General features: G+C 39.2%; 1 protein-coding gene and 1 long non-coding RNA gene across 4 annotated transcripts in view; both read left to right on the forward strand.

The window, feature by feature from the left end:
• Positions 1-24,057, forward strand: part of EPSTI1 (epithelial stromal interaction 1) — a 90,663-nt gene that overhangs the window by 47,434 nt on the left and 19,172 nt on the right. For 2 of the 3 annotated variants that reach the window (XR_004626747.1, XM_011226264.3), the window contains exons 7-9: positions 3,721-3,814; positions 11,990-12,022; positions 14,156-14,239. Coding sequence is in view for 2 of the 3 variants with exons in the window: in XM_011226264.3 (XP_011224566.1) it covers positions 3,721-3,814; positions 11,990-12,022; positions 14,156-14,239 (211 nt within the window). In the remaining variant the exon portion in view is untranslated. The remainder of the gene's footprint in view (positions 1-3,720; positions 3,815-11,989; positions 12,023-14,155; positions 14,240-24,057) is intronic. The other variant, XM_002920256.4, reaches the window with a different exon arrangement.
• LOC117803098 lies at positions 14,246-17,163 on the forward strand. Its single transcript, XR_004626748.1, has 3 exons — positions 14,246-15,350; positions 15,492-15,994; positions 16,234-17,163. It is a non-coding gene; the product is annotated as an uncharacterized LOC117803098 (long non-coding RNA).

Here is a 24,057-nt window from a genome sequence, read left to right on the forward strand (position 1 = left end):
GAGGTGTAGATGTGTTAGAAGAGTTCCCAGATGTCTTGGGCTGCTTTTCTTTTTCTTGTCATGTACACTTTTCCAATTTTATTACATATATATAAAACCACACAACCCCCCTACTCATATATTCAGATTATTGTTTTGTGTCCTTCAGATATTTTGATCACTGTATCATACTTTTACAACTTTTACTCCCCCACTGGATACTGTTTGAACCATATCAATTCTTGACATAGATCTAGTTCATTTCCTTCTTCTTTTCCATTCTCATCTCCCCCACCCCCCTCCCACCCTCAGATCCCTCTGTCTTCCTTCTCTCTATCTCTGAAACTCTTACACATGGTGCTGGATTAGATGACCCTGTTCAGGTGTCTTTAAATACCTATGCAAGAGTTTCTCTAGAGTAGCCACCTAGACATGATGTATATATTCAACTCCACTAAGTATTGTCAAATTACTCTCTGAAGTGGTAACACTAATTTTTCCTTCCATTAGCAATTTAAAAAAGGACCACTTTTACAAGACACCCTCCCTAACTCTGGAAGGTTATCATACTTTTTTATACTGTGGGCCTGGGTAGCTTCTAGAACTGAAAGGAAGACAAAGCTCAAGGATGAACAGATTCTTCCCCATTTCCCACCTTCCCCTCCCCCAACTAAGGTTCTGAAATACCTAAGCAGCCTATCTGAATCCTTGAGAATCCTTTTTTTTCCCCTCTCTTCTTCAACTCTTCTTGGCCCCCTCTTATACTTTTGGAATTGATCACCTGAATTGAGAAATGATTCTCTTGTATATATTTCTTTGTTGTGTTATGAGGGTATACTAGGTGCTGTAATAGACTTTATATATAGATTGAGTATGGAGGGTTTTTTTCTTGCTCATTTAAGGCATGGGTGAACAAGTTCAAGTGGAGGTCCCCTCTACTCATATATTCAGGCACCACGCTCTCCTACCTTCAATATACAACTTTCAAGTTTGTGCTGGGGGTTATCTTGACTCCAGCCAGCCAGAAGGAGAAAATGTGTGGAGGGGCATGTGTGGGAAGTTTATAATTAGTTAGTCCTGGAAGGGGTATGCATCACTCCCTTTCATGTTCTACTGGTCAAGACTCAACCCTGTGGCCAACCTTAACTGCAAGGGAGGCCAGGAAATATAGTCAAGTTGTGTGACTAGAATAGAAGAACATGAATTTGGACATTTAGCAATCTCTGCTGCAACTGGGTTATGTTGAAGTGTGGTTATCCTGAAGACACATTTTAGGATAAGCTATAGGAATCACCCTAAAAACAAGCAGGAAGGACCCTTGAAGATCTTAAGTTGGACATGAAGGAACTAAATCTTCAAAACCAAGTCTGAGTTATTGCAGTCCTTTCATCAGTTCTGCGGAGAATAAAGGAAGGAGTCCTCTATTTACTCTCGGGTTAGGGTCATAAAGCAAAAGAGCATCATCCCCTTAGTAGGTGGCAGTGTCACAGGGATGACAAACGACAAGAAACTCCAAGGGAAAGGTGACTTGGTGCTCAAGTCCGGGGTTCTTAGTCTTGTTGGACTTCCCACCAGGAGATTCTCCTACTTTTGCCCTCAAGGAGGTTGTGTATTTTATTTTTATTAAATATGACCACAACTGCCAATAAGGATCCCAATTCAGTATGGAAATTAGACTATATACCTAGGCATGGCACTAATAGTAGAGAAATACCAGTTAGTTAGTAATTTGGAACTTGGCTTGTTTGTATAGTTAATCTTTGGGAATAATCCGTATTCTGCACAGACCCCTACTTGTATTCTTGTGATAGTCCTGTGACCCTGTCATTATGATTTAATCCTGTGGCGTAAGTGGGGCAGTGATAATTGGCAGAAGGGCCATGGCTAGTGGTTGGCTCTGCAGTTAAGTGCTTGGCACTAACAGTTAAGAAGCAACTGCCAGTACACAATGCAGGGCTGCCGGTCAACTTGGCCCGAAGTTCCTTCCTTGTTTATCACCGTGTTTCTTTTTCACTGCTTTTCCTGTGTCTGAACTCAGCTAAGGATATTCAGAAATCTCATCCAAACTTCTGGCAACTCTCTTCTTTTAACACTTTTGACTGATGACTTCATAAAGCCCCAGACAGTGGGGCAGCTTCCAGACTCTGTGACTTCATTAGTCTCCTTGTCTATTCTGGGCAAGATAAGCAATCCTAGACAAATGGAGAGGCTGTTTGTCTCAACTGCTGAAGCCTTATGTTTCTCAGGGTTATGTACATCGCTTAACTTTTTGCTCTTCCTTTCCTAGCTCAAGCTTCTGACGTTGTTCAAATGCCATGTTCTATCTAAGTAATTATTTGAAGTCATGTGGGCATCTCTGTTTAATTTTGAATTCCTTGTTTTGATTTTCCCTTCACTGGACACCATTTATTTTTACCAGACCAGTTGTGTTTCCTTTGATGCCCACATCTTAAGTGTGTGATGAATTGGATCTTAGCAGTAGGACTAAAATATTAGGGGGAAGAAGAGGGGATAACTGAGGGAAGGAGGCAGGCAGAGAGCAGGCTGCAAGGGGCTGGTGTAATATAAATTAGGCCTCCATGAGGTATTTGGTTGGGAATATGAAACAAGGTGGTAAAAATCCCACAAATGACAAGAGGAGGGGACAAAGGAATAGAGATCAATGGCAGGCAGCATGGGAAAGTCATTGAAGTAGGGGCTAGGAAACAATTCTAGTGTGTTCTGCTTGACATAGGGGAGAGGAGAAATTGGGGTGATGGGTTTTTTTCCTTTTTTTAAAGATTTATTTATTTTTTGAGAGCAAGAAAAAGAGCAGGGGAGGGAGAAAGGGAGAGGGAGACAGAGAATCTCAAGCAGACTCCCAGTTGAGTGTAGAGCCCAACTTGGGGCTTGATCTCATGACCCTAAGATCATGACCTGAGCCAAAACCAAGAGTCTAATGCTTAACCAACTGAGCCACCCAGGTGCCCCCAATGGTTTGGGTTTTTAAGGGAAAATCAAAAAACTTATTAAAACTGAGGATATTTCTAGGCCAATCTTTCTGAGCTAAAAATAGATGTCAGAAATGCAGGCCAGACCATCAGCACTTCTTACTTTCCATGGGAGGTACAAATCAAATGTGAAGGGGAGTGTGTGTGTGTGTGTGTGTCTGTGTGTGTGTGTGTCTGTGTGGAGAGAGAAGGTCCATTGCTGCTTTCAGAATCCCAAAGGGGGGGGGGTGGTCCATGATCCGTATGTGGTTAAGAGTTACTGCATTGGAAGGGCTATGTATCCTGAGAGCAGTCAAAGCCATGAGGGAAATGAGAGGAGAGAGTGGGTCAAGGGCCATGTGAAACCAGTGTGGAATGAGAGTCACAGGGGACCCAGTGTACCACAGCTCTATCATGAAGACTAAGTGTCAAGCTTTAAATGCTCAGAAGGGAAATTAGAACCCCACACTGTAGAATCTGAGAGAGCATTTATCTCCATGTCAAAGTACACGAAGTAGAAAATATGAAATCATAGATTCACATTCCACAACCTTAATTTTATATTTTTCAGGCTAATGTTCTTCAAGAATGTGGTCTTGCAATAGCATTTTGTTTTGGTTTTCTACACTACCTTGTTCTCAAACTCACGTTTTGTTCTACTCAGGAGATTTTTAGTCATCATTCAATAAAAGTCTAGGCTAGTATCCAAAGGCACAGTAAATAATATTTCTATTTTCATGAAGGCACTAACACCTGTTTGTGTTCCTGCTAGCAAAACTGCTGAGTTCCTTAGCAGACTGGACACAGAGCTGCCAGACAGAAGTACCCATCAAATTGCTCTTCGTGATCCACAGTCTTCAACTTGGGTAAGTGGGATGCCATTCAGGGTTGCTGTCTGGTACTTTATAAAGAGGCATTTGGTGAATGAAGACTAAGGGCATAGAGTGTCCTTATAACATAGATTGTTGGGACTAAAGGCAGATGACCTGATCTGAAACTTTGACTTCAACTGTTGCTTCCTTCAGCTATAAAACAACGCTGTACTTGTTATCGGCATTATGGGCACCTTTCAGCCTCTGAAAAGACTTTGATCTCACCTAGTCATCCATCTATTTTTCTATCCTTCAAATTTTTATGTTTACATAAGGTCTACCAAATGTATACAGTTTCTGCCTAGAAGGACTTTAGTTAAGTGAAGGAGAAAACCATCGTTATAAAGTGAACAGGTGAGTGTAGAGCATATAACAAATAGAAAGTTAAAGCTTAAAGGATGAGTCAGTAGCGTGAAGAGTCATTCCAGGTGTCAGGAGTAAGAACATAGAAGCAAGAATTAAGGTATAATGGAAAGAAAATGTACAGCTTATGTTAGGGAACAAAAGTTGTGTAGCTTACTCTTCTAGAGAAGGCTGGAGAAGGATGCAAGAACCATGAGGAGAGTCAGGTGGCAATTTGGGTGGAGTAGTTCATTGCGTCGGCTGTCTTGAGTTCTGCGGGATGTGTAGCATCCCTGACCCCTGGGCACAAAATGCTAGTAGCATCCATCAACACATCCAGAAATGCCTCACACGGGAAGCTTGTGGTGCTCCCGGCAGAACACCACTGCAGAAATTTGTATGCTGCATTGGAGAACTTGAACCTCATTCTGTGAGTGCTGAAGGTAGAAAAATTTTCAGGGGAGGTTCAAGGTCAGATTTGTATTTTAGCGGAATCATGCTGGTAACCATGTGAAAGATGGCTCTAAAGGAAGACGGAGGCAGAGAGGCCTGTAAGAGGCTCTGTATTAGTCCAGGCAAGGAACGATGAAGACATGAAGTAGGGCAGTGGGTGGGAGGGGATGAGAGCCCAGGTCAGAGAACCACTTAGAAGGTAGTGTTGGCAGGGCCTTGATTATTGACTGGCTAACTGGGGACAAGAAAGTAAGCGTAATTAAGGATGCTTCTGGTAAAGGGTTGTAGTTGAAAGAAAAAGATAGGTTTAAGTTTTCAAGAGCGTTCACTTCTCCAGGGTTTGGGTAGGTAAATGAGATGTTAGAGAAATCTGATCTTTATTCCTCCATCCCCCTTTCTCTTTAGTGACCGTGTTTTAAAATGTCAAGAAGACATTATGTTACTCCTTAGGGAAAGGTCATTATGCTCTTACAAAAGTTTAAATGTTCCTTATTTTTTTTTTTGTGCACTTCTAACATGGTGTTCCAAGTCTAGATTTGCCACAGGTCCTGTCACATCCGTCATCTCTTCCCTCACTGCAGGGCACTAGAGGAAAGACTTGAGAGGCCGTAGCTAGTAGAGCTAAATCCTGTGTAGGACAGTCCTTGATGTCTGTCCAGATACCCTGTGGCTGTGAGGGAGGGGAGGGAAAACAGGAATTGGGTAGCTTTATCAACTGGGTGCTTGGCTTCTAGGGTGGTCTTGGTTCTGTTTGAGGGCTTCCTGAATCCTGTGATTTGAAACACGTGGCAGAACTATGTGTGCCTGCTCAATTGATTTTTGGCTCGTTTCTTCAATTTAACAGGATCATCCTGAATTTTAATATTGTTGTCCAAAACATGAGTCATTTCTCCCAGAGCTGTGTTTTCTGTGGATTGATTAGTGCATTAGTCACACGATCCTCAGAGCTATTAATAGAAAATATGGGGCAGCATTGGGCCCAGGATGGTTCTTTATGAGCTGCATTCAATAGCTGCTCCCCTTTCAACACCAAACTATTAGTAATTTGTTGGTGTTCAATATATTTAAGTGACTTCTTTTTTTTACCCATATTGTACTCTTCTCATTCTGTCTAATCCCTATGCATAGAATGCCTCTGAGAATGCTCTGCTGAACCATTGCTAATGCTTTAGGAACATCCCACATATACAGGGCACTTTTGTGACGTGGAAAGAAGACAGCAGCAGTTTGCCTCAACTATAGTCAGTGTATAGAACGTGAACACTGTGTGGTACCCATTTATATGGGGTATGATGAGCTGCAAGGTTTCAAGTTAAAAAAATTTTTTTAACATAATAACAACTTTTCTGAAAAAATTGTTCTTACCGCACTTATTTAATTGTGGATCTTCCACGGGCAGATGGGAATTTAAGAAATACTATATAATTCCATCAAGACTACAAGAAAATTCCTTTAAGTGACACCCAAGAGAACTTCAGACAAAAGGTGCAGTGTTTACTTTCACATGGGTTGATTGATACAGTTCTCTGTACTCTGTGTGTGTGTGTGTATGTGTGTGTGTGTGTGTGTGTGTGTGTCTGTGGTCAGAAATGCCACCATCATCCTGCCTTCTCTAATCATTATCATTGAATATTTCCAGTTATATACTAAATGGTTTCCAGTCCACTTCATTGCCTCTTGCCTCTTCTACAGAGAATAATAAGTAAAAAATCTCATCCTGTTGTTCCACTGTCCAGTGGCTCCCTGTATCTTCAAAGATAGAGTCAAAATGCTTTAGCTTAAGTACAAAGCCCTTTCTGCCCTCTGCCCCCTCCCTCCCTGAATGATACCTTTCTCTACATAGAATCTAGGTCTCTGCTACTCCAAGCATGGGGTCCATGGACCAGTAGCATGGGCATCACCTGGGAGCCTATAGAGGTGTAGATGAACCTCAGGCCCCACTCCAGACCTGAATAGGAAGCTGCTTTTAAACATAGTCTTGGTGACTTGTGTACACATTACAGTGGGGGACCCTGCTCTATAGCTCCTGCCTTTCCAGCCATTTCCTCTCACTTCCGCTCCTTGGAAGTCCTAGTGCAGTTTGGTTTAACTTTTATCCATGTGCCACACGTTTTTAAAAAGTCAGCATTTAAAGACATGTGTCCCTTGCACCTTTTCCATCTCATTCCCACTCCCAATATTTTAAACTCCTATTAATTTCCTGTTGCTTATAAAATAAGTCCTGGGGGTGTAATGCACAGCATGGGATTCTAGTTAACAATACTGGACTGGGTATTTGAAAGTTGCTAAGAGAGTAGATCTTAAAAGTTCTCCTCACAAGGAAAACATTTTGTAACTATGTATGGTGACAGATATTAACTAGACTTCTTGTGATCATTTTGCAATATACACAAACATTGAATCATGTTGTACACCTGAAACTAATATAATGTTATGTCAGTTATGCCTCAATACAAAAATTTCCCATTGCTGCTGTAACAAGTTACTGCAAACTTAGTGGCTTAAGACGGAACAGATTTATTCCATTTACAGATCTGGAAGTCAGGAGTCAGCAGTGAGTATGAAGGGGCTAAAATCAGGGTGTCAGCAGGGCTGGCTTCTCCTGGAGGCTCTAGGGGGAAATCCGTTCCTTGTCTCTTCTAGCTACCCTTTGGCTGCCAGCACTCTGGCTCCTCAGCACGTGGCTGCATCTACCCTCTGCTTTCATCCTCACATCACTTCCCGTTGACTTTCTTGCCTTCCTCCTGTAAGGACCCTTGTGATGACACCGGGCTTGCCTGGATCATCCAGGATCCTCTTCTCTCTCAGAACCCTCAATTTCTGCCAAGTGCCTTTTGCTATATAAGGTGACATTCACAGCTTCCAGGCACTGGGATGTGGACATCTTTGTGGGGCCATTATTCATCCCACCACAATCTCCTAGCTGTTTATTTGGATTCATGTATCTCTTAATGTATAGATTGCTATTGCTTGACTAATCAGGTTTAGATTTTGTTAATTTATTTCTTCCCCTCCATTCTCCTAATAAAACTATTCAGTATTTCACACTTTCTCTTACTATGACTACATAATTTTTTTCTCACTGCCAAGCCAGTTAGTATACTTTACATTTTCTTTTACAACTTTTCAAAAATTTTGTTTTTAACATTCGCTTAGTTTTCTCTGAACATTTATTTGACTGCCTTCCTTCAGATTTTGTGACTGTTCCACCAAGTGTCTCTGATACAAATTTCCACACAATTTTCCATTTTGTGCCTGTCAGATAACTTGGCAGTTTCGGGTTTCTTTCCCTCCTGAACCGGCCCTCTTGCAGCAGTCTCCTTCCTGCCTTAACCAGGACTGGCTGTTCATTTGGTCTCCTACACAGCTGTTGTTTTGGGACTTTACTTTCACAGAATGGTTCTCAACCTCATCTACACATGGGAGTCACCTGGGCGGCTTTTAAAATTCACTGATGCCTGGGTCATACCCCTAGAGATGCTGCTGTACTGTGGCCTGGGCTTCAGGGCTTTTAAAGCTCCCCCAGGTAATTCTAATGTGCAGCCTAGGATGAGGCTCGCTGTTTTAAGGTCATCTGGGGAATGGCTCTTATTTGCTTTCCTGTGTTGGGTCCCCTGATTCCTGGGTCTCCTATCTTCTATTTTCTTGTTTTATTTCTTTGTTTTGATGGAGCATGTTATTTAGTGGCTCCCCAAGAGAAGGTGCATGCTCAGGGCACTGCATGTCTGAAACCATCTTTATTCAGCCCTCACACTTAGCTTGTAATTTTCTGCTAAGTATTCCAAATTAGAAATTATTTTCCTTCATAATCCGAAGGCATTGCTATTCTACCTTTGAGTATTGGTTCCTGAGAAATCCAAGGCCATCTGAATTTCAGTCCTTATATATAAGGGCTTTACCCTGCTTCCCCTGAAAATATTTTAATATCTCCTTTTTTTTCTGGTATTCTGTGATTTTGTAATGATATGCCCTAGAATGAGGGTCATTTATATTCATTTTCAGTCTGGAAACTCATTTCTAGTTCTAGGTGATTTTCTTGTGTTATTTCTTTGATTTATTTCCCTTCATTTTCTCTAAGGAATTCTTATTATTGAAATCCTAGGCCTCCTGGATTTATTTTCTTCTTTGTGGAAAAAAAATATTTTTCTCCTTTAATTTATCTTTGACATTTTTTCCCCTCCTTTTTGGCATATTGGATTAGACAAATCCACAGTCCTTTCCCTCCTGAGTGTCTCCTTTCCTGTCCTGTGACTGCCACACACACACTTCTGACAACAGATGTGTGGGGATTTGCCTCACACCAGCCAATTCTGTGACATCAGCTGGGGGTCCTTTGGTTTAACTCAGTTCAGACCCTATCTACCCGGAGGTTCCCACAGGTTAAGGGCTCAGTCCCACAACATCGCCCTCCCCTTCAGGTGCCAAACTGCAAGTAGTAGGTCTCCAGGTTATCCACAACTTCTGTCCAACATGACTACAAATTGGGGGTTCCCACGGACCCTTCCTGTGTTCCCTTAATTTGGTAGAGTAGCTCACAGAACTCAGGGAACACTTACTTATGTTTACTGGTTTATTAAAGGATATGATAAAGGATGCAGCTGAACAGCCAGATGAAGAGATACATGGAGTGAGGTCTGGGAGTGTCCTGAGTGCAGGTGTTTCTGTCCCTGTGGGTTGGGATATGGTCACCCTCTCAGCGTGGATGTGTTCATCTACCTGGAAATTCCTGGAACCCTCATACTTTTGGGATTTTGTGAAGGCTTCCTCACATAGGCATGATCAATAATTAACTCCATATCCAGCCCCCTCTCCCCTCTCTGGAGGGTTGGAGGGGACAGGTCTGGAAATTCCAAGCTTCTAATCACGGCTCGGTCTTTCTGGTGACCAGGTCCCATCCAGGAGCCCATCCAGCGAGCCTCATTGGAACAAAAGGTACTGTAATGCTCATAACACTTAGGAATTTATACGGGTTTAGGAGCCCTGTGTGAGGGATGGGGTCAAAGACAAATAGGAAACCAAGAGATGTTCCTAATGCTCTCATCACTTAGGAAATTACAAGGTTTTAGGAGCTCTGTGCCAGGAACGGGGGCAGAGACGTGCACACGCATGTGTGTATACACTTTTTTTTTTTTCTGTTATCTCACACATTTTTTGACTATCTTCTTAATATTTTACTGGCCACCTTTTTATGGGGGGAGGGAAGATATTTTTATTTTCCAAGAGCTTCTTTCTTCTCTGTTGCTTTTTAAAAATAGCAGCCAATTCTTGTTTCGTAGATCAAATATCACCTTTAGCTCTCAGAGGACCCGGTGCAGGGAGCGGAAGAAAACTTCAAAGAAGGGGGCCCAGAGGCTCACTAGTCAGTATGCAAGATTTCATACAGTCCTTTCACTCTCCACCTGGGGTTTGACCACCGCGACCTTCCGTGCTAGGTGTGCCTGGTTTAGTTTCTCCGGAGAATACCCTTCTGATATACTGTCAGGGTTGGGAGAATTAGTGCCTGAATTTTCAGGGTGGGAGCAGGCATAGGCACTTTCCTATCTTCCATCTGTTGTCCTCAACAGCTGTTTTGTACTTCTTGGGCCCTCATGTTGCTCTGTGGAGAAAACCGGCTTCTTGTGAGTATCCTCCATCCCAGACAGGATGTCTTTCATTTTGCTCTTTTCAAACTCTTTTTAGTTACTGATTCTTCATCTGCTTCACCTTCCTAAATTCTTGTCTGAAAATACAGATATATCTTGGTTTCTGAATGTAGAATTTGATTCATTTTCTCCTCTGTTTAGGGTACTTTTTGAGAGAAAGATGGAACAGAAAGATTTTTACTCCACCATCTTGAAACGGGAACTTAATGCTTGTCATGGGTTGAATTGTGGTCTCCCCGCCCCCACCCCAGAATTCATTTGTTGAAGTCCCAACCTCTGTGTCTCAGGATGTGACTGTATTCGAGATTGGGTCTTTATAGAGACAATCAAGATAAAATGAGGTCATCAGGGTGAGCTGTAATCTANAGAAAGATTTTTACTCCACCATCTTGAAACGGGAACTTAATGCTTGTCATGGGTTGAATTGTGGTCTCCCCGCCCCCACCCCAGAATTCATTTGTTGAAGTCCCAACCTCTGTGTCTCAGGATGTGACTGTATTCGAGATTGGGTCTTTATAGAGACAATCAAGATAAAATGAGGTCATCAGGGTGAGCTGTAATCTAACAGGAGAGGTGTCCTTATAAAAACGGGAAATCTGGACACAGAGACAGACATGTACACGAGGAAAATGAAGAGACAGGGAGAAGATGGCCATCTACAAGCCGAGGAGGGAGGCCTAGATCCTTCCCTCACAGACCTCAGAAGAAACCAACATTACAGATACCTTGATTTTTTAACTTCTAGTCTCTAGAACTGTGAGACAATAAATATCTGTGTTTAAGCCCCCAGACTGTGGTACTCTGTTATGGCAGCCCTAACAAACTAATGCCATGCTATTTTTCATTTGTTCACACAGTGCCCTTCCTCCTGCTTCGTCTGATTCATGCTCACTCTCTAAACACAACTTAGTGTCAACCCATTTTGAGAAGGTGTTTTTTTTTAACGATTTTATTTATTGATTCATTTGTCAGAGAGAGAGAGAGAGCACGCACAAGCAGGGCAAGCAGCAGAGGGAGAAGCAGGCTCCCTGCTCAGCAGGGAGCCTGATGTGGGGCTTGATCCCAGGACCCTGGGATCCTGAACTGAGCAGAAGGTAGATGCTTAATCTACTTGAGCCGCCCACGTTCCCTAAGAAGGTGTTCTTTTTTTTTTTTTTAAAGATTTATTTATTTGACAGAGATAGAGACAGCCAGCGAGAGAGGGAACACAAGCAGGGGAAGTGGGAGAGGAAGAAGCAGACTCATAGCAGAGGAGCCTGATGTGGGGCTCGATCCCATAACGCCAGGATCACGCCCTGAGCCGAAGGCAGTGCTTAACCGTTGTGCCACCCAGGCGCCCCCTAAGAAGATGTTCTGATCCAAGTTTAATTAAATGTCCTGTTTAGCTTCTTCTGTCATAATACCCATTATGCTATACTGTAATCATCATTCATCTTGTCTGATTTCCACACTAGGCTTCGAGGTACCTGAGGGCTGAGATCATGTCTCATAAAGTGCTTGCACATAGAGGTTTAAATATTATTTATTGAATGAATGTATTATAAGCATAGTTTTTGGGGCAGGGTAAGTAAAAATGTATATTTTAGTTGATAACAAAAATTTAGTATTAATATTATTAAATTAATACTTAGTGATAGAAAAATCATGTGAATACAATGACAGAAATTGCTGGGATTTAGAACTAAGAAAAATCGTGATCGAAAGTTTTTTCCTCCCTATTATTTTTGAACAGAAACTTCCTGTCCTGCCTGGGAATCACAGCTGGGTAAGCAAGAATTAGGACTGCAAGTAACTTTGAACTCTTCATAGTTAGGGAGCCATGTGACTTCCCAGTTTCTGTGCCCTTTTAAATGACACTTTGTGTCTAATCACTGGTTTGGTTTTGTTTTTTTTTTCCGAGTAAGAAACTAGGACCTGTATTCTGATAAAAGATCAATAAAGTGATGAGGTTTAAAAGGAAGTTATACAAATAGAATTTAGGTTTCTCACTCAATCATCCTATCTGCTTTAACTAAATATTTTATTACTCCTTTTAATCTCTTGAGTAGAAGATATGTGCCCCTTGTCCATTTCCCTCTTTCAGGTCTTATGTGGAATATTTGTGATAAAGGCTAGTCTTCTCTAATGTGAAAGGAAGGGGTCATTAGAGAACCACTCTCCACCGTCAGTGTCTTATCACAGTCCTCTTGTGTTTAAGATTTAGATAAGAGAAAATCCTAGGATATTTTTGCCTGTCAAATGAAGCAGGGTTTGAATATGTGAGGGCTTTCTGAACACATCTGGAGTTCCACTATTCCAATTAGTAGTGCTGTAGATGATACCATTCCGAAAGCCTCTCTCCCTTCCTGTCAAGTGCTTACTATTTGATGGAATGTGGGGTTTTATAGTGACAGAAATGGGGGAATGAATTAAGAAGTGCTTGAGAAAAATTATAGTAAGGAAAGTGGGGGGTGGGGGACCAGCCTTCATAAGCTTTATGGATTATTAGTCCAAAGAATGAGGCCTGAATTATGTAGTGTGCGGCCATGATGCTGCTGGTAGTTTATGGGAACAATGGCATTTCCTACATATTAGCTTACCAGGCTGCCGTCTCTGCCTCACAGAGGGTGGGCTACAAATCACTGTGAGCACAGAAAGTGTATGACAAATGAACAGACAAAATACTTGAAATCTCATAAATTCCAGAAGGCGCGTCACTGTGCCAGTGTGTGAAACCCTGTCGTGCTGGGTCAGTGGGACTGGAGGGCATCCTACTGTGTGTGCTGGTTATCCTAACGCTGCCCCTTGAGGCTCTAATTCAGCCACAGGTAATGACTCTTGTGCTCCTGAACAGCCTTTGTTTTCCTTCTCAGAAATAAAAATGAGCTTCAGGAACTGATGAAGGATGCAAAGACTTAGAAAGAAATGCATCTCTGGAATTCTGTGGTATCAATCAACAGTTGCCAGGCTATTTAATAGGATACCATTAATGAGCAGTCAGTGTATCAGTGCTTCTAAAGTCACTGTCTCTATTGCTTGTCTCTGAGATGAACTGATCAGCTATTTGGAGTCTATATAATTTACAGAAGAATATAGCTTTATTTGAGAGCAGTATCTTTCCTAGGCAGGGCCCACTCTCCAGAATTTACATGTGTAAGGCATTAGTTGAGTTCCCTTTATGTTGGATATGACAGCATTTTAGCTGAGCAGCAGAGGAGTAGCAAGGGCTGAAGGAGGGACATTGCAAGCAAGGAGGAGAATGGTAGATTCAGGGCTTCGGAGTCTGATAAACTGCAACTGGAGATCCATTCTGGCCTTGTGGTCCAATCAAGTTATTTCACATACCCAAGTCCTTTTCCTTATTCACAAAAGGAGGATAATATCTACTTCCTAGAATTTAAGGGTTAAATTAAGTAATATAAATGCCTGGCAATTTAATTCATTGATGCTATTGTAAATGAGGTAAAAACTATAGATTTTCCTCCTCCTTGATGGGCTTATTCTTAGTCTATTTTCATCTCCACGCTCTCTCCTTACCACAGTCTAGTTGGAATTGCTGTTAGTTAGTTGGAATATACTTGAAATAGAGGAAAGTTAAGTATGTTTTTCAAATCCTTATCACCAGAAGAATAAACTATGTTGATTATCTCTGAGGGGATATTTTTAAAGCTTAATTAAACAAACATTTAGATCATCCTTTAAAATGTGCTGGATGATTATGCTTATACTAGCCTTGTTTTTATATATCCCCAGGGACATCTTCAGACATATGCATAAATCACTCAGTAAGCAAGTGTGTATGGAGAGCTTACTCTATGCTTGGTACAGAGGTTGAGTTATTAGAACCAGTCCCGTGGTAGCCAGACTAGTATATAGTGATGATGCTTTTTCCTATGCTTTTCTCCCTACACATTTACAGGTCAGAAGCCGGGCTTATAAGGATTCTCTAAAGGAAGAAGAAAATAAAAAATTGCAAAAGATGAAGGAGGAACAACATCAGAAGGTATTCACAAAACTTTATTAGTTACTGCTAATTATTTGCTTATAGTACTAGAGAATTTTGTAAGTTTTCTGAACAAAAATATTTACATACATGAAAATTATGAAAAAAACAAGCATTAAAAATAAAAAGTGAGATTTGGGTGTGTTTTAAGAGTATGACGGGTTGTGGTCAAAACTTCGGGTCAAAACTCTCATGGTACTTAGCCTCGCGGAGGGGCTACAGTGTATCTGCTATAGGTGGGCCAGTAATTCAGAAGATAACACTCATGAACTTCTGATCTACAAGATATATCAATGTCACTGTTATTTAAAACCAAAGATATATGAAATTACAAATAATGTTCAGAGAATACTCTAATGCATCACAAATAGCCACACAAAGTTACGAAACTAGCTTAAATATTTACCTAAAATACACATATAATAAAACAAGGATACTCTACACATGTATAAAATTTGTGAGGTAGTCCAAATGTTTTGAGAATATAAATCAGTGAAGTGAGTGGAGAGCCTCCTAAGAACACTGCTTAAAAGGTAATTCTCACGAGAATATAAAATTTCTGGCCTGATAACGGAAAACATTCAGTGTTGTGACTTGATGGTCATACCTGCCTTTTATACATGTGCTCAGATGGGGCCAGAGGCTGCTCAGCATGGGATGAGAATGATGACCAGTGGTTAGCTCCAAGGTGCCACTTCATTCCAGGTCTTCTAAAGAACAAAATAAATTATTTAGCTAGTTGGACACCATTATTTTCCCCATCATTCTCATTTCCCAAGTTCTCCTCTTGCCATATTGGTGGTTGATAAATCCTGTCATTTCTTCCAGAATATCTCTCAAATCTATTTCTTTATTATGCAATTAACTTTAATTCTAACTCCCATTTGATTTCCTTGAGTTGGTTTAAATTTTTTCCTCATGTCTTTGCTGCACAACGTAATTTATTATAGCAATTGTGTGTAAAAACACTTTATGAGATAGACTGTATGTACTAATTGTCACTGCTATAATTTGACCCTTTTTAGTGCTATCCTCCTTCCAACAATCGTCAACCCCTTACTCGTCGTTTCCATCAGGATATAGTGTCACTCAACTGCTTTGTGCATAGTAGGTAATAATTAAATCATTGGANCTAATTGTCACTGCTATAATTTGACCCTTTTTAGTGCTATCCTCCTTCCAACAATGGTCAACCCCTTACTCGTCGTTTCCATCAGGATATAGTGTCACTCAACTGCTTTGTGCATAGTAGGTAATAATTAAATCATTGGAAGAAATAATGTAAGTTGTACATTTAGTTATTGAGCTACTATGTAAATAATGAAGAAACCAAGAAACATTTTTATTCCTTTGTGCTTTTTTTAAACATCTTTTTCTTTTGACAAAGTCCTTATACTGAACTCCAGAATTAAATAATATTATAGTAAGATTCTGTAGTAATTAGCATGTAGAAGCTAAGTCTGATATACACTCATGTTGTGTTTTCAATAACGTCTGTTAAGTAACATGTAAATGTTAGTCTATTTCTGTGACCTTTTAACTTACTATCAAGTCCCGAGGTATTTAGATACTGAGGAGAATGGTGTGAAGTCAGTGTAAGATATGATTTATATAAAAATAATTTCTAGTGAATTTTAAATAGTACTTTATAAAGTTTGGTGGAATATTTGCAACGTGAAAACCTTTAAAAGTAGAACATTTCACAAAGAGAATGCTCAACAGATTAGAAAATCAGATCTGGGATTTAATTTTCAGGTTGAGCAGNCTGTGACCTTTTAACTTACTATCAAGTCCCGAGGTATTTAGATACTGAGGAGAATGTTGTGAAGTCAGTGTAAGATATGATTTATATAAAAATAATTTCTAGTGAATTTTAAATAGTACTTTATAAAGTTTGGTGGAATATTTGCAACGTGAAAACCTTTAAAAGTAGAACATTTCACAAAGAGAATGCTCAACAGATTAGAAAATCAGATCTGGGATTTAATTTTCAGGTTGAGCAGTTATTTTAAACAGTGAAAATTAAGCTTTTTATTTCTTAATCTTGTTTTTCTTCTAGAGTTAGACAAATATTGATACGTGTTTTCCGGTTATTGATTGAGCATATTTTTCTTTTGCTTAAATTATTTTCCTTTACTTACTGTAGCTTTCAATAAAATGAATAGCTTTGGCATATACATAATCTCATCATTAGAGTTTTCAATAACAGTGGAATAGAGAAGGATATTTACCTTATTTTTATTTCTCTTCCTTTTTGTTCAATCTGTTGTTTACATGTCCATGAAGGCATTTCCTAATTGGTACAGACACTCATTTTGTGTATCACTTCGATGATTTAGCTTAAGAAAACAAGGATCATGTTTATGGTAAGAAGATACAGAAAAAAAAAAAAACCCCAGACAAATAACATCACATCTACTCATGTATTTACTCATTTCATTCATTCAACAAATATTTAGTGAATACCCATGATGAAGTGATTCATGAGCAGATAATCTAGGTTAAGTTGAGGTGATAGCACATTTATTTTGCTCTGTGTATCTCTTTGACATTCTTTCATTACTCTGATCTCTGGACACAGTTGGTTCTTCCTTAATGTTAACCTTTCAATATTTTACATTTAATTCAGTTCCCTCTTCCTACAGAAATTTATTTATAATTTCCCTTTTCCCCTATATACTCAGTATATTCTTCTCATTTGACTACTTCTTTGGGGGGAACAAATACACTCACTCTTGCCTTTCTAAAATAACCCCTTCTTTGATTCTGCTATCCTTGGAACTACTATCTTTTCTGCTTCTACTGAAAAAAAAAAAAGACAAAGGTAATTTTACTGTAATCACATTTTTATTATCCGTTTTGCCCTTTGTTCCTTTTTTTTAAAAAAGATTTTATTTATTTATTCGACAGAGATAGAGACAGCCAGCGAGAGTGGGAACACAAGCGGGGGGAGTGGGAGAGGAAGAAGCAGGCTCATAGCAGAGGAGCCTGATGTGGGGCTCGATCCCAGAACGCCGGGATCACCCCCTGAGCCGAAGGCAGACGCTTAACACCGTGCCACCCAGGCTCCCCATGCCCTTTGTTCCTTATGTTCTGATTTATATTCAGAAATGCTTGTACTGAACCCTCTCCAAAGGTAAATTCCTTCTGACCATTCAATTCAGTGGTCATTTTGCAATCCCTGTCTCCCTGTAACTCTGTAACAGTATTTAATACCACTCTGAGGCTTTCCTTTTCTAGCTTTTTTTCCCCCCTGGTGAATCTATCTCAGAGTAATCTATCCATCCATCCATCCATCCATCCATCCATCCAATCAACAAACATGTATTGAACTCCTATTGTATTTGAAGCCTTTTGCAAGATGCTAGAGCTTCAGTGAAGAACAGGATAGACAAGATCCCTGACCTCCCAAAGTTTGCTTCTTAATGGAGGAGATAGACAATTAAAAGGAGACAAATACTGCATTTTAAATTTATGGTGATCAGTCACTTTGTAGTAATTAATGCTGCAGAGGAAGGAAATTGTGCATTGTGATAACTTCAGGGTTGTGTATTGAATACTGTTGATTGCCTGCCTTTCTCTTAAAACCCTGATTTTTCCCCCTCAGGTATACATCCTACTTGACATAGCCCATGTTTTGGAGAAAGCAGGCACTTCCAAGTCCCAGGGATCTAATCCCAAAGGGTCTAACTGCTCATGGGTAGTCCATTCTCCCCAACTGTGATTGGTTTAGCTGTGGACATGGGAAATCATTCCAACCAATAAGACTTAAGGGAAGCCTGTCTTTCAGTACAGATTTTTATCAATATGAAATATACTAGTCTTCCCATTTAATGATTTTCAGTTTGATTTCTTTTTTTGTTTTTTTATTTTGTCTGATTCTATTATTTTCTCTTAGCTTTTACGTTAGAATTTATATGGCAATTTCTTCTTCCTTTACTTAATTTTAACCTCTCTGTGTCATTTGGTTTATATTATATTTCTAGTGACAAAAAGTAGCTGTTTTTCCTTTACCCACTATTGTGGTTTCTTTTAACATATTCTCATTTATTGGGATTACTAGTATATTTGCACATATTCTCGCTACATAATTTGCTTTTCAGCTATATTTTCTTTCTTGTTTTCTGTTCTCTATTTTTTTGACTTTCTGAATTTTTTCTATTCCATTTATTTTCCTTTCCTCCTTTTTCTCGTCTCCTGTCTTTCCCTCTCCCCTCGTCTCCGTAGTGGTAAGACATTTCAGTGTTTTTGTTTTTGATCTTGTATGACCTTTGGTCTATTTAATCTCAAAATATATGTTTCACTTTAGGGAAATTTCTAATTCTTTTATGTTTCTATTCCTATATTGTCTCTGTTCTTTATTTCTAGGATATGTATCAAATGGATTTTGGAAATCTGAGACCTGTTCTTTGTATCTTTTAATTGTTTTCCTTATACTTTCTGTTTGGCCTTTTTCATTGCATTCCGGGAGAAATCTTTAATTAGATCATCCTGCTTACTAATTTATTTCATAAGTTTCCATTCTGCTTATTTGGCACATGTATTGAATTTACCAAGATTGCTGACTTTTTCATAGCAATATTATGCTTTATAAGTATCATATTCTTTCTGATCTTGTCATTGATGGTAATTACACAAACATTAAAGTTTTCTATTTACTATTTTAACTGTATTTTTTCCTTTCTATTTTAAGTTTTCTCTCCTGTGATTTCTTTCTCAATTGTATGATTCTTGCCATCTTGTTTCTTTGGGCATGCTACTAAGTGTGGTATTTAGGAGCTTGTCTTCTGGGAGTAGTAGCCTCTTTTTCTCCTACAGTCAGTAGGTACCTGGACATTGTCCTGTTTCTCTGAGCCCAGACAGCCCTCCTCCATTCACTGGTTACCCAGTGGCCCATGTCAGTGCTGTCTGCTATGTAGTGCAAGTGTGGGAGGGAAAAGGGCCCACTGCCAAGCTGCTCTCAATGAACTTCTCCAACTCAGCCTCTTAATGAGTACCTCAGTATTCCCTCTTGGAACTCTTTCAGAGGCACAGATAGCTCAGCTTATCCTGCACATTTGTTTCCCTGTGTAATTTATCCTGTCTCCTTTCTACCATTCAGGAACTTAAACAGCTTTCCAATAGGCTGGTTGCATTAACTGATTTTGCATGTTTATTGATTTTAATAGTCATTCGGAAAATAAAAACAAGCCAAAAAAATACTGAAATAATTGAGTGACAAAGAAAATTATTATAGAATACATAAAAAATTAAGAGAGCATTTTAAGGGGAATGCATGCAAAGTTATATTCTGAGATTATACTCAGAAAAGAAAAATCATAACTTTTAAATCCAGTCAGTACTAAAAAAGAAATGAATTAAGAATCCAATCTAAGAATTTAGAACATGAACAATAAAGGATACTGAAGGCAGTAATTAAGATAAGAACAGAAATTAATAACAACTTCAAGAAACAGCTGTTATAAAAATCCAACAGCTTGTTTTTTGATAAGGTCAACAAAATGAACAAATCTATGGCAAGTCTAATCAAGAAGAGATTAGTAAAAATGCAAATACACAACATTAGAAATGAGGAGCCAGAATCATAGATTTGGAAAAGATTAAGCTTATATTACTTCAGATAATGCTATGCTAATAAATCGAATATGTGGATTAAGTGAATGATTTTACAGGGAAATATAAAACTCTAAAATATTACCCCAAAGATACAGACATAGTGAAGAGAAGGGCCATATGCACCCCAATGCTCAAAGCAGCGTTGTCCACAATAGCTAAATTGTGGAAGGAGCCGAGATGCCCTTCAACAGATGACTGGATTAAGAAGATGTTGTCCATATATACAATGGAATATTACTCAGCCATCAGAAAGAATGATTACACAACACTTGCAGCAACATGGACGGGACTGGAGGAGATAATGCTAAGTGAAATAAGTCAAGCAGAGAAAGACAATTATCATATGGTTTCACTCATTTATGGAACATAAGAAATAGGAAGATTGGTAGGAGATGGAAGAATGAAGGGGGGGTAAACAGAAGGGGGAATGAACCATGAGAGACTATGGACTCTGGGAAACAAACTGAGGGCTTCAGAGGGGAGGGGGGGTGGGGGTTTGGGATAGGCCAGTGATGGGTATTAAGGAGGGCACATATTGCATGGTGCACTGGGTGTTATACACAAATAATGAATCATGGAACGTTGCATCAAAAACTGGGGATGTACTGTATGGTGACTAATATAACAAAATAAAAATTATATGAAAAAACCTCTAAAATGATTCAGAGTTAAAACACATAAAGACAAATGAAAATGCATGTGATTTCAAAAGTTTCCTGAGAATTATTCTCCCCTAACAAGCTAAACTTGGAAAATTTTACCAGCAGTTTCATTGGAGTTTTCAAGGAACAAATTTTTTTCTTATGCCTTAGGAACAACTTGGTTTAAAGTTGTTTCAGAGCAAGGAAGAGATGAAGCAATTAGAATTAATATTGAACTGTAATCTCCGTGATGTGATGTCACAGCCTGATAAAGAGAACACACATACGTAGAAACTTATAGAGGTTAACTTTGAAAGAAAATTCTAGTTAATGATATTTTTTTCTCTTAACTAATTCACCAAGGCAAAGTTATGTTTATTCTAGGAATGTGAAGGTGACTGACTATATATTATAACTTTTTATATCTTTTCACTACAGTAGGATAGGTCATGAAAGGAAATCCATTGGACCACCTCTTTATATATATAAAAAAAGGCATTGATAAATTTTAATCTCTACTACTAATTTAAAAACAACTATGGTGAACTAGAAATTTAAAAGGTTGTCTTAACATACTCATAGTCTTCCAAACCAATAACCAACATTAACTCAATGGTGAAATATTAGAGCAGTGAACAATATCGGGACATCTGCAATCCTTACTACCAACCAGTATCAGGACCTGGAAATTCCAACCTAGTGCTTTGTGAAGTTATTTGATGGAAAACTTTTTTTTTTTTGAAACTGAAAACTCTTAATGTAGCATGGAATAAGGTTTGGGAATTATTTTCGCCAACTTGGTGAGACAAACATAAAGGCGACTTTCTAATTATTGAAAATAAGTAAAATTATTTTTGGATGAGAGTAATTTGCCTGTATAACCTAAAAGAATCAACTGAAAAAATTATTAGAACAAATGGAATTAAATAAAAGAGTTGGTTATAAAATATATACAGGAATCAACAACTTTCTCAAATATTAGCAAATATCAATTAGAAAATATAATGGAACAAAAAGACCTTTCAAAAAGCAACTATGTAACATTCCTCAATTTAAAAAAAAGTAAATAAGCCAAAAAAACAAAAAACAAAACCCCAAACTCTCCTATGATCCATAAGTGTCAGTTTGAATAATGTACAGATGGATGATACTCCTGAGTGGTAAAATTCAATGTTGTAATAACTGCAGTTCTGTCCAAATTAATTTGTGAGGTTTGTGCAATTCCAATAAAATTTTCAGTGGAATGAGGTGGTTTGAAAAACTATTTCTACATTTCAACCATGAGAATAATCACAAGAGTAAACAAGGAGCTTTACAAAAATATGGATAATAATTTGCGTGTTTGCTGGGGCAAGGAGAGTGTACAGAATTAGCTATTAAAAAATACCTCAAACTCCTTTGTACTGCCACCCATAAGAGGTGAACCGAAGGGCTCTTTGACAACATCAAATTAGAGTTTCCAAAATGTGAAAGTATTAGATATAAAGGTGTAAGTTTGTTCTGCAGAAATAATCAGAGATCAGAGATATACACAAGATGTACATACATTGTTGTTTTTTCTTTTTAAATATTACTGGAAGTTTGGAAACAATTTGTTCAGGGATTGAGGATTTGAGGATTTTGAAATTTGGAATACCATGCATCAATTTCTACTGTGTTTTAATAATATGGGAATATAATCACATATAAAAATGAAAAAAATTATAAAATAGACTCTGGGCAAGTTTTGAAACCTGCCGCTTATTGTACTTTGTGCAAATTACTTCATCCCTCAAAGCTTTATTATGTATGATAGTTATTTACCTCATGATACTGTTTCTAGGATCAAATGAGAGAAAAGCTTGTGGAAAGTTTATCTTAATGCCTGTAACGTGGTAAGCCTACAAATGTGACCTGAGCTGGTGATAAGAAGTTATGATCTGTGTAAATAAAATCAAGAAGTGAAGGAAATGGACATGTTATCCCTGGGTAGAGAGATTTTATGGGTGATTATTATGTCTTCCTTTACTTTATTTTTTTATTTTTTAAAGAGATTTTATTTATTTATTTATTTATTTATTTGAGAGAGAGAGAGAGAGAGAGAGAGAGGAAAGAACACGAGCAGGGGGAGGGACAAAAGAGGGAGAGGGAGAAGCAGACTCAGCTGGGACACTGAGCAGGGAGCCTGAAGATGCAGGGCTCGGTCCCAAGACCCTGGGATCATGACCTGAACCAAAGGTAGATATTTAACTGACTGAGCCACCCAGGCACCTCTATGTCTTCCTCTATAGTTTCTATACTTTCGAAGAAATATTTTTTTTTAAAGATTTTATTTATTTATTTGACAGAGAGAGAGACAGCCAGAGAGAGAGGGAACACAAGCAGGGGGAGTGGGAGAGGAAGAAGCAGGCTCATAGCTGAAGAGCCTGATGTGGGGCTTGATCCCATAACACCAGGATCATGCCCTGAGCCGAAGGCAGACGCTTAACCGCTGTGCCACCCAGGCGCCCCTCGAAGAAATATTTTTTAAAAGAAAAAAGTTGATAGGATATATTTCTGGGTTGGGAGATAGAGAGCTGTGCGATTCAATGATTATTACAGCTGGAAGTCCATTTCTCTTTATATTAAAATGGTAGAACTAACAATAATTAGTAAAAGTAAATAATTCGTAAAAATATTATTAATGCTATTTTTGACTCCCATATTTTACCCATTAATATTTACTTCCTTTGATTCTGTTGTCTCCTCTTAATTTTTTGAAGTGGTGTCCACTTTTTTCCTTAATGAAGGCCATCTTTGTCCTTCTGAGCAAAGGTATTGCTATGAGGAGACCCCAAACCAGGACCTCTTTAAAACTGTCACCTCCCTATAAAGCTCCTCTCTTGTATTAAAAAACAGTTGAAGGAAGGGGTTCTTTAACATCTGTGGCATCAAGTCTCCTGCTTCCACTATCCTTTTCCTCTTGAGAGAACAACCTCTCCTGGGAGAAGTTTGTCCCGGTCAGGCGACAGCACTTTAATGTTTACATGAAGCGGTCAAGCTGAACCATGTCGGAACACGCCTCGCTGGGATTCAGACATGATTTCAAAATGACCCTATCTTACCCTTCGATGACGGCATGGCAGCTTTGCTCTGGGGCATCCCTTTCACTCTGGCCACATCAGGTTTCTCCAGTGTCCCGCTTGCACACACCTGGCTGTCACGTGGTTGACCCTTTGGTACATTGGACAGTAGAGAAGCGACTTCTACAACCTCTAGTAGGAAATGGTGAGCCCCTACCTCTTACTGTTAGCTTTGGCCCCAGCGCTGATCTTTGGCACTTCCTGCAGCTTCCCAGCCCAGCACCCTGTCCCCTGGCGAAAGCAGCCCCACCAGAGGGGTGAGCAAAGGCAGAGGCATGGTTTGCTGTGTCGTCAGGATTTACCTACCCCACTTTGGCCAATGTTTATAGGAGGTTCTGCTCTTAGCATCTCCAAGCTGTTATTTTATTTATTCTATTACTTCAGTGCCCTCTTTGTATGCAGCTCTGTCTGAATGTAGTGAGATGTGGAAAGCAGTGAGAAGACATGCTCTTTTTCCTCC

The sequence above is a fragment of the Ailuropoda melanoleuca genome, chromosome 7 (assembly GCF_002007445.2).
Source record: "Ailuropoda melanoleuca isolate Jingjing chromosome 7, ASM200744v2, whole genome shotgun sequence".
Lineage (NCBI taxonomy): Eukaryota > Metazoa > Chordata > Mammalia > Carnivora > Ursidae > Ailuropoda > Ailuropoda melanoleuca.